The following is an 11,047-nucleotide window of genomic DNA, read 5'->3' as shown; positions in this document are numbered from 1 at the left end:
GTTCCTCAAACAGTTAAAAATATACCTGCCCTACGACCCAGCAATTGCACTGTTGGGGATTTACCCCAAAGATACAAATGCAATGAAACGCCGGGACACCTGCACCCCGATGTTTATAGCAGCAATGGCCACGATAGCCAAACTGTGGAAGGAGCCTCGGTGTCCAACGAAAGATGAATGGATAAAGAAGATGTGGTTTATGTATACAATGGAATATTACTCAGCTATTAGAAATGACAAATACCCACCATTTGCTTCAACGTGGATGGAACTGGAGGGTATTATGCTGAGTGAAGTAAGTCAGTCAGAGAAGGACAAACATTATATGTTCTCATTCATTTGGGGAATATAAATAGTAGTGAAAGGGAATATAAGGGAAGGGAGAAGAAATGTGTGGGAAATATCAGAAAGGGAGACAGAACGTAAAGACTGCTAACTCTGGGAAACGAACTAGGGGTGGTAGAAGGGGAGGAGGGCGGGGGGTGGGAGTGAATGGGTGACAGGCACTGGGGGTTATTCTGTATGTTAGTAAATTGAACACTAATAAAAAATAAATTAAAAAATAAAAAATAAATAAAAATAAAAAGAAACCAGCTGGACTCAGGTCTTCAGGCCAGGGTGAGTGTGTGCTCTGCATCCAGCAGAGGGCGCGGTGGGACTGCCCTGTGGTCCCTACTCCACTGCTTACTGAGGACCATTTACACTAAGGAGCCTGTTCCTGGGGGCTGGGCCCTGTCCTTCCTGCTGGGGACTCAGGCCTGGCAGAGATTTCTGAGGGATGTCCAGTGTATAGTCCTCTACAATGCACACGACCGCTTCTACCCACAGCCTGGGAAGAGTGGTCCTGGTCCTCAGTGCTGAGGGAACTTCTGGGAGAAGAGGACTCTCCAAACAGAGAGGAATCAGGTAAGAGGAAAGATATCAGCCTCCTGCACAGAACTGTCAATGTGGACTCATCACTGCTCTGGACGTGATCCTCATCTATGTAATTCTACAAAAGACATCACCTCAGTCTGTCCCATGAATAGCCCAGGGATCTGTGGACAGACTCACTATGTGGAGCATGAATAGGGTAAAAATGTGTCCTGTAGGGATGGGAGGCCACATAAGGGGACACAAGGCCTGGCCCTAAGGAACTTGACAGTGGACAGTATGGTGAGGAGGCAGGAGTTATCCCTAATGGACTCATGTCACCATGTTGTACAATGCTGTGTCTAGGTCTGGACCCAGGGAGCACCCTTCACATGTTTCTGAGGGATAAGGGTTGATCAGAGCAGAAAACCTGCCACCTGATACTGCCTGTGTCAGGGCTCATAGCTGGGACCTCTGCACCCCTGTCCCATGCAGCCCCTCCCAGCCTTACCCCCTTGTGTCCTCAGACAGAGGGACTAGGGTCTTATTTGCATAGATGGCCCCTCCCTCTCTCAGAGGATGAATAGGGGAAGGGAGGGATTAGAGGAGGTCTGCTCAGCTGTGGGTCCCCAGAAGGCAGGATCAATCAGTGATGTCCTCCGACATGGCCTGGTCCCCTCTCCTCTTCACACTCCTCGCTCACTGCACAGGTGACTGGATATGGGGAAAGGGGAAGGGATCCTGGGAGGGCACATGGGCTCTGATTTTTCCCCTTTTCTGTAGAAGAGAGCATCACCCTCTCTGTGTCTCTCCCCCTTGCAGGGTCCTGGGCCCAGGCTGTGCTGAATCAGCCGGCCTCAGTGTCTGGGGCCCTGGGCCAGAAGGTCACCATCTCCTGCTCTGGAAGCACAAATGACATTGATATATTTGGTGTGAGCTGGTACCAACAGCTCCCAGGAAAGGCCCCTAAACTCCTCGTGGACAGTGATGGGGATCGACCCTCAGGGGTCCCTGACAGATTTTCTGGCTCCAGCTCTGGCAACTCAGGCACCCTGACCATCACTGGGCTCCAGGCTGAGGACGAGGCTGATTATTACTGTCAGTCTGTTGATTCCACGCTTGGTGCTCACACAGTGCTCCGGGCCTGGGAGGAAGTGAGACACAAACCTGCCATCCCCACTGTGATGGGGCTGCCAGTGCAGTCCTGAAAGTTTGGCCAAGTCAGTGCTTCTTTGTTTGTTTGATATAAATGGACGTCTGAGACCCCCCCTAAAGGAATTTGTCTATAATTCTTTCCACATTCTCTTAAACTTCTCCTTGAAGCCTGTCCTTGGGAGCAAGATACTGTATGATTTTCTTAAATTGAGCACATATTCCTGGGTGCCAGGGTCAGCTGCCCTGAGACAGAGTCCATGACAGGTCAGGGCAGAAACAGGGTCCCTGCATCCAGCTCTGAGTCAGGACACATCAGGCATGTGTCCAATATGTGACCTGTTACCAACCGCTCCATGAATGGGCAGTCAAATCCTCATCTATTATGATGTCAGGTCTTCTGTGGACCCTGATCCATTCTCTGGTTCCATATCTGGCAGCTCGTTCTCTCTGATCATCACTGGACTGATCCTGGATGGTGAGGTCACTCTTCACTGTCCCTCCTGTGACAGCATTTCAAGGCTCACACAGAATCCCAGGTCTTTGAGAACTGGGACCAGAACCCCTTTGTCATCTGCTGGGAGCACGAGGCCCCAGCAGCTGCTCAGGCTCAGCCGGTGGCTCCTCCATCTGCTGTTCCTTTTGCCAACACAGGTCCAGGTCCATGTAAAGCATAGAGCCACCACCTGGGGTCTCAATGCTATTCCTTCCCTTATGTCCTCAAAGACACTCCTGCAGCACCTTCCTAGAAAAAAGGTCTCAAAGGACACAGAAAGTTCATCTCCCCCATCAGGTTCTGACACAGGGTTTCTTTGTACTGAAGTATATGGACTGGGGGTGGCAGATCCAGAGTGCTCACCTCCCATCTGACCTCTGAGGAATCCAGGATCTCCATCCTTGGTCATTTACCTATTTCTAGATGTTTCCAGACCCATGTAATCCCCTTATTTGTCTTCATTAGGAATACCTGTTCTTTTTGCTCATTGGGTGATTTCTTCTGTCACTGAAGCACCAAACTCAGAGTATCCATGTCTGAATCATATATTTAGATCTTCTGACATAACTCCCTTTCAATTTCCATCAATGCTGAGGTTTAACCAGGTATTTTTTCTTGTTCACTCACATCATCTAATACTTGAAAAAAGTTGTTGAGTTTAATGGTGTTTACATCACATTTGCACATTCCTGAAATTGTAGAAATGTCTTCCCCCCACCATCCCATTAGCTATATTCCTGGATGTGAGACTGTGTTCTATGTCTGTGTGAGAGAGCATGTCATCATTGTATAAGTGTCTCTGTTTCTATTTATGTGACTTTTATTAAGACATTGCTTTCACAATAGCCAAAAGTTTTTTCAAGATCTAATGAGATCCTTAATTTCTCTTTCTTCAGTCTCATTGTTAGTGTCTAGAAATGCCACTGACTTCTGGGCATTTATTGTGTATCCTGCCACACTGCCAAATTGCTGTATGAATTCTAGCAATCTTGGGGTGGAGGCTTTTGGGTTTTCTATGTAGAGTATCATGTCATCGGCGAAGAGGGAGAGTTTGACTTCTTTGCCAGTTTGAATGCCTTTTATTTCTTTTTGTTGTCTGATTGCTGATGCTAGGACTTCTAGTACTATGTTGAATAACAGTGGTGAGAGTGGGCATTCCTGTCTTGTTCCTGATCTTAGGGGAAAGGCTCCCAGTGTTTCCCCATTGAGAATGATATTTGCTGTGGGCTTTCCGTGGATGGCTTTTCAGATGTTGAGGAATGTTCCCTCTATCCCTACACTCTGAAGAGTTTTGATCAGGAATGGAGGATGTATTTTGTCAAATGCTTTCTCTGAATCTATTGAGAGGATCATATGGTTCTTGCTTTCTCTTATTGATGTTATGTATCAGGTTGATTGATTTACGAGTGTTGAACCAGCCTTGCAAACCAGGGATAAATCCCACTTGGTCATGATGAATAATCTTCTTAATGTACTTGTTGAGAATTTTTGCATCTCTGTTCATCAGGGATATTGGACTATAATTCGCCTTTTTGGTGGGGTTTTTGTCTGTTTTTGTAATTAGGGTGATGCTGGCCTCATAGAACGAGTTTGGAAGTACACCATCTCTTTCTATTTTTCCAAACAGCTTTAGTAGAATAGGTATGGTTTATTCTTTAAACGTTTGATAGAATTCCCCTGGGAAGCCATCTGGCCCTGGACTTCTATGTCTTAGGAGGTTTTTGATGGCTGCTTCAATTTCCTCCCTGGTTATTGGCCTGTTCAGGTTTTCTATTTCTTATTGTTCCAATTTTGGTAGTTTCTGGTTTTCTAGAAATGCGTCCATTCCTTCTAGATGGCCTAATTTATTGGCATATAGCTGCTCATAAAAATTTTTTAAAATCTTTTGTATTTCTTTGGTATTGGTGGTGATCTCTCCTTTTGCATTCGTGATTTTACTAATTTGAGTCTTTTTCTCTATTCTTTTTATTAAGGCTGGCTAATGGTTTATCTATCTTATTAATTCTTTCAAATAACCAACTCCTGGTTTTCTTGATCTGTTCCACAGTTCTTCTGGTCTCTATTTCATTGAGTTCTGGAACTTTATTAACTCTCTTCTTCTGCTGGGTGTAGGTTTTATTTGCTGTAATTTCTCCAGTTCCTTTAGGTGCAAAGTTAGCTTTTGTATTTGAAATTTTTCCAGTTTCTTGATGGCTGCTTGTATTGTGATGTATTTCCCCCTCAGGACTGCTTTTGCTGCATCCCAAAGATTTTGAATGGTTGTATCTTAATTTTCATTAGTTTCCATGAATCTTTTTAATTCTTCTCTAATTTCCTGGTTGACCCTTTCATCTTTTAGCAGGATGGTCTTTAAGCTCCATGTGTTTGAAATACTTCCAAACTTCTTGTGGTTTAGTTTTAGTTTCAAAGAATTATGGTCTGAAAATATGCAGGGGACGATCCCAATCTTTTGCTATCAGTTAAGACCTGATTTGTGACCCAGTATGTGGTCTATTCTGGAGAAAGTTCCATGTGCACTTGAAAGTAATGTGTATTTGGTTGCCTTTGGATGTAAAGTTCTATAAATATCTGTGAAATTAATCTGGCCCAGTGTATCATTTAAAGCTCCTGTTTCTTTGGACATGTTGTGTTTAGAAAATCTGTCGTTTGTAGAGAATGCCATTTAAAGTCTCCCAATATAGAGGATCCCTGGGTGGCTCAGTGCTTTGGCGCCTGCCTTTGGCCCAGGATGTAATCCTGGGGTACCGGGATTGAGTCCTGCCTTAGAATCCCTCCATGGAGCCTGCTTCTCCCTCTGCCTTGTGTCTCTCTCTCTCTCTCTCTCTCTCTCCCTCTCTCTCTCTTTCTCTCTTTGTGTGTGTTTCCCATGGATAAATGAATAGAGTCTTTTTAAAAAAAGTCTCTGATATAAGGATGGCTACCCCTGCTTTCTTTTGAGGACCATTTGAATGGTGAATGGCTCTCCAGCCTTTCATTTTCAGGCTGTAGGTGTCCTTCTGTCTAAAATGAGTCTCTTGTAGACAGCAAGTAGATGGATCCTGCTTTTTTATCCAGTCTGAAACCCTGCGCCTTTTGATGGGGTCATTAAGCCTGTTCATGTTCAGAGTTACTATTGACAGATATGAGTTTAGTGTCATCGCGATATCTATTCAGTCCTTGTTTTTGTGGATTGTTCCACTGGACTTCTTCTTAAAGGGGAATTTTAAGAGTCCCCCTTAAAATTTCTTGCAGAGCTGGTTTGGAGGTCACATATTCTTTCAGTTCCTGCTTGTCTTGGAAGCTCTTTATCTCTCCTTCCATTCTGAATGAGAGCCTTGCTGGATAAAATATTCTTGGTTGCATGTTCTTCTCATTTAGGACCCTGAATATATCCTGCCAGCCCTTTCTGGCCTGCCAGGTCTCTGTGGAGAGGTCTTCTGTTTATCTAATATTTCTATCCATATAAGTTAGGGATCTCTTGTCTCTTGCTGCATTAAGTATTTTCTCTTTATCTTTGGAATTTGTAAGTTCACTATTAAATGTCAGGGTGTTGAACGGTGTTTATTGATTTTAGGGGTGGGATCTATCTCCTGGATCTGAATGCCTGTTTCCCTCCCCAAAATAGGGCAGTTCTCAGCTATGATTTGTTCAAATACACGTTCTGGTCCTCTGTCCCTTTTGGCATCCTCTGGAACCCCAATTAAATGTAGATATTTTCCTTCTGAGGCTGCCATTTATTTCTCTTAACATTTCCTCATGATCTTCTAATTGTTTTTCTCTTTTTTCCCTAGCTTCATTTCTTGCCATCAACTTGTCTTCTATGTCACTCATTTGTTCTTCTACTCGTTAACCCTCGTCTTTAGGTCCTCCAGTTTAGATTGCATCTCATTTAATTGATTTTTTAACTTCGGCCTGATAGATCTAAATTTTGCCGTCATGAAGTTCCTTGAATCCTTTTACTTTTTTCCAGAACCACCAGTAGCTTTATAATTGTGCTTCTGAATTGGGTTTCTGGCATTGAATTGTAATCCAAATTCTGTAACTCTGTGGCAGAAAGTACTGTTTCTGAGTCTTTCTTTTATGGTGAGTTCTTCTTTGTAGTCATTTTGCTCAGTGCAAAGTCGCTTAAAAGAAGTAGTACTGGAAAAAAGAAGAAGCAAAAGAGAAAAAAAAAGGACAAAAGAAAAAACAAAACAAAAACAAAAACAAGGGGGAGTATCCTCCGGTTCTATATACTGTAAATCCCTTGACTTCCCCTGGAGCTTTCCAGCACTGTTTGGTCAAGAACTTGCTCTTCTCCTGTTTTTCCAGCTGGTCTTCTGGGGGAGAGGTCTGCTGTGCTGATTCTCAGGTGTGTGCACCTGGGGGAGCTGCCCAGGTCCCTGCCAGGTGCATGGCTCAGGGGGGCCTGTTTATCCTGTGAGGCCCCTGCTCAGTCCTAGGTACAAGATGACACCAGGAGGAACAACCACAGTGGCGGCGGCCAGCTCTCCAGCCCTGGAGTCAGCTCCCGCAGTTACTACTGCAGTACCCAGTCTGTACTGGCCTGGATGCTCTCTTGGCCGGCAGAGAGCGGGGAGGGGGGTGCTGATTTACACAGCTCAGGGCCGCTGGGTGGCAGAGCTTTCTCGCTGTCCTGTGCCCTCCCCGCCTCTGCCTGTCTTGAGTAGAGTACAGGATCCTGGGCTGTGTCCCCTGGCATCCTGTGATCCAGGGCCTGCGCAGCTGGAATTGTGTTCCTGGGGCACCCAGCCCCCTTCACCTGGAGCCACCACCTGAGCTTCTCCTGAGTCCCTGCTGGACATGCACTCCAGCCCTTACCGCTCATGGCCTGTGGTCTGTGGTGCACTCTCCACTGGGTGTACTTCCTCTGTTAGTGACCTCGGGAACCTGGGCACTCCACTGCCCCTCCTAGGATCCTGCCAGAGTTCCCTGCAAGCACCTTTCCCTCCGGGAAGAATCTGGTGTTGATTTTTTAAAGTTCCTCCTTCTCCAGGACTGGGATTTCCTGTCCTGGAGGCTTTCATCACAGCCCTTAGCCAGGCTCCTCATGGGGGCCCCTCCCCTATTTGATTCTTATTTTTTTTTTTCCTACCTGCCTACCTTGTTATAAGTGCAAACTCCTCTCTGTGACATTCAAGCTATTCTCTTTTTTTTAATATTTTTATTTATTTATGATAGTCACACAGAGAGAGAGTGAGAGAGGCAGAGACACAGGCAGAGGGAGAAGCAGGCTCCATGCACCAGGAGCCCGATGTGGGACTCGATCCCGGGTCTCCAGGATCACGCCCTGGGCCAGAGGCAGGCGCCAAACTGCTGTACCACCCAGGGATCCCCTATTCTCTCTTTAAATATCAGGCCAAATTCTTTGGTTTTCAGGATGATTTGAAACTTATCTCTGTAAGTTGGTGAGGACAGGTGACTTGGGGACCCTACTCTTCCTCCATCTTACCCTGCCTCCTTAGTTTTTTTTTTTTTGAAGTTCACTGTATCTTATGCCTTTTTGAGGAATAGTTCCTAATAATATTGTTAATTTTTTTTAGGAAATTCCTCTATTTAAGCATTTTTTGACCATTTTTTCTTATTAATAAATTGTACCTGTTATTTATTATTAATCCAATTTTTTTTATTATTTCTTTTGTCCACATTTAATTAGTTAATTCCATATTTGTGTATAATACATTTTCATTTAAAAGTTTTCAAGGGGTTTATCTTATTCTGTCATTGAAATACTTGACTTTGAAGCACCATTTTGCTTTTTTTTTTTTTTGAAAGATTTAGAACCAAATTTTAATCTGGCTACTCATAGGTCCCAAGATCAGTTTTTTTTTTTAATTTATTTTTTATTGGTGTTCAATTTTGCTTTAATACGAGTCACAATTTTGGGACAACAGGATGGGCTCCTGGCAACTGACAAGAATGAAGGACTGATGTCATCATTCTTCACATGTGAGAGGGGCCTGAGCTTGCTCCAGTGGGACTTGGAGCAACGACTCCACCCATTTGAGGCTCTCCTCTGCTGTGACTCTATAACCCCCTGGTGAAACTGGATGGTGGCTTTCCCTCAACCCATATCTAAATATATATCATCTCTTCCTTTTTCCTGTGACAAAAGCCATCACCAGTCCAGAATGATGTAGGGAACACTCATGGGGAATGAGATCCCATATGTCATGAGTAGCCATTCACAAGAGCAAAAGGAAAGAAGGAGGGAAACTGTCCCAAGATACCATGGTGGTGCCCAAGAGGCTGTGCTGTCATATTTCCTTCATCGTTCAATGCCCAAATGCCACCTAAAATGCACATGAGAACACCACCTGCTACCCAAGTTTATCTCAGAGAGAATATCCTGCCCTCCCTTACAGGACATGGTGCCCACCACGCGACCCCCAACCCACAATGTGGGATTCCACAATGCCCACCTGTTTGTACTCTGCACACATGAATACTAAGAATACAAAGTAAGCATGATTCAGGTCACTGTTCAGGTGACCAAATGTCAGAGAGGGTAACTGAGGACAGGACACTTGGGAGGAAGAACTGGGAGGTGTCCTGAGAGGAGTGAGTAGAAATCCCTCAAACTGGAAGACTAAGGTGAGAGGCAGATGACAAGTTGTTAAATTCACAGGGGCTTCTCTTACCTGACAGTAGCCTGAGCTTTGAAAAGACCAGTCTTCTCCCAGGTTCTCTGTATCCATTCAGCTTCCTCATGCCCTCATCCATTCACTCCAGCACATTCTGAAGGTTCCTCAGACAGCTCTCCTGTGGAGGGGCAGGGGCTCTGTGCCAGGTAACTTGCAATGGTCCAGGCAGAGGAGTTCCATTCCCTTTGCCTTTGATGGTCCTCCCTCACCCTGCACTTTTTGCTTAACCTTCTCTTCTCTCTTGGGCATCTTCAAACTTTTGAGCCCCTACCCCTCTGTATTGACTTGGTTCCCCAAACACTAATCACCTCCATTCTCAGAGGACATGGTGGACATCTCACTTTCATCTGGGATTCCATGAAGAACATGTCTCTCATTCCTCAACAGGCTCATATAGAGCCTTTCCCTGCACCACGTTTTTCTATGACAGAATTTCATAATTCTGTCTCCAACTTCTCCTTTTTATACTTGCCTTTGAGACCAGAAGCAGAGACAAGCAGACATGTGGAATATATGTATTGGAATAGGCCACTACCTCATATGGAGAAGATGCATCTTTGCAAGGGAATCTTAGTTGTGTTGAAGGTCCATATATCATCCCAAGAATCTTCATTCAGAGCCTTCCTCACTTGGAGAATTCAGAGTTGGGGCAGACCCATACATCTCAGGGGAGGACTGCTGGTCTTTGACAACCTCCTCCCCTAAGGACTCACTGAGATCATCCCCATCCTCCTCAACATGAATTACTCTTATTTTCACAATCTGACATTTTGTTACTCATGTATCATATCTCACCTATACCTATGTGTTTTAGATTTTATATACATTTCAGATACTACCATGTATTTGAAAATTATATACTTTATGAATATCTGGTTCTTACTCTAGACACTCAATACTGAATAATTTCTATAACTTCTTAATTTGAATCTGAAAAGTCTCAGTATTGGAACATATGAATCAATTAAGTAAGGTATAATTATCTGGGAAATAATTTATAACCAAAAACTTATAGGTTACTAACTGCATGATTCCAGCGTAATTAGAAAAAAGATACTTATTTGGAGTGAAATATACTTTTTTTCTCCACCTTCAAATAATCCAACAGTCCTTGGTGTGTGACAAATCTTGAGGGGTATTCCCTAGATATCATTGATCTCAGAAAAGGGGAATCGTGGTCCAGTGAGGAGATGGAGGAGATGTTAGAGCCTGGAGGAGGGAGTGGGAGCTGGAGAACCAGCAGAGAAAGGATGCTTGTAGAGAGGTCAGTGTCCTCTCCCAGGGGCCACATCCTGAGGAACTAAAGATCTGGAAGCATATTTCTCCTCTCCGTTCTGCCAAAATCACTGAGTCAGGAACAAAGAGGGAAGCTCCTTCCTCACCCAACCTATTACTCCTTCTTCTGCATCAATCAGAGAATTCTTGGTCCTTGTGAAATACATGTTTCACAAATGATTACATAGGTTTAGGAAAACATAAATTAGGTGTTTCTCAAACTGGAAAAGAAGAAAAGCTTTAGGGTTTTCTATTTTCCCCATAAGAGGTGGAGGCAACACCCATTCTATTTAGTCATCTACTTTCTCCTGTGCATACAATCATGTGAGATTGCTTATTTTAAGATCACGGATGCAGAGGTTCCTACTCATATGCTTTCCTGTTCCGTTACTTGTCCCTACTCTTCCAACCCTCAATGGGAATCTATCTAGTGTCTCCTACAGGAGTTCAAGTGGTTATGCCCTATAACAATCAGCTAGTTTTGTCTATATCAAAAATGAAGAAGCCCAAGAAAGATACTAATAAACAATTCCATTTAGGATATCATCAAAAAGAATAAAACATTTGGGAGGGAATATAACCAGTAGGAAAAAAAAAACATTGTAAACTTAAAACTACAAAGATTACCAAGAATTAAACAGATTTAAAT

General features: G+C 44.0%; 1 gene segment (V, D, J or C); it reads left to right on the top strand.

Annotated features, from left to right (window-relative positions):
• The first annotated feature begins 1,415 nt into the window (after positions 1-1,415).
• LOC119879337 lies at positions 1,416-2,075 on the top strand. The segment is given in 2 exon segments: positions 1,416-1,562; positions 1,675-2,075. Coding segments are annotated over 2 exon segments (444 nt in total).
• The last annotated feature ends 8,972 nt before the right edge of the window (positions 2,076-11,047 follow it).

The sequence above is a fragment of the Canis lupus genome, unplaced genomic scaffold (assembly GCF_011100685.1).
Source record: "Canis lupus familiaris isolate Mischka breed German Shepherd unplaced genomic scaffold, alternate assembly UU_Cfam_GSD_1.0 chrUn_S646H808, whole genome shotgun sequence".
NCBI lineage: Eukaryota > Metazoa > Chordata > Mammalia > Carnivora > Canidae > Canis > Canis lupus.
This window is presented reverse-complemented; position numbering and strand designations above follow the sequence as displayed.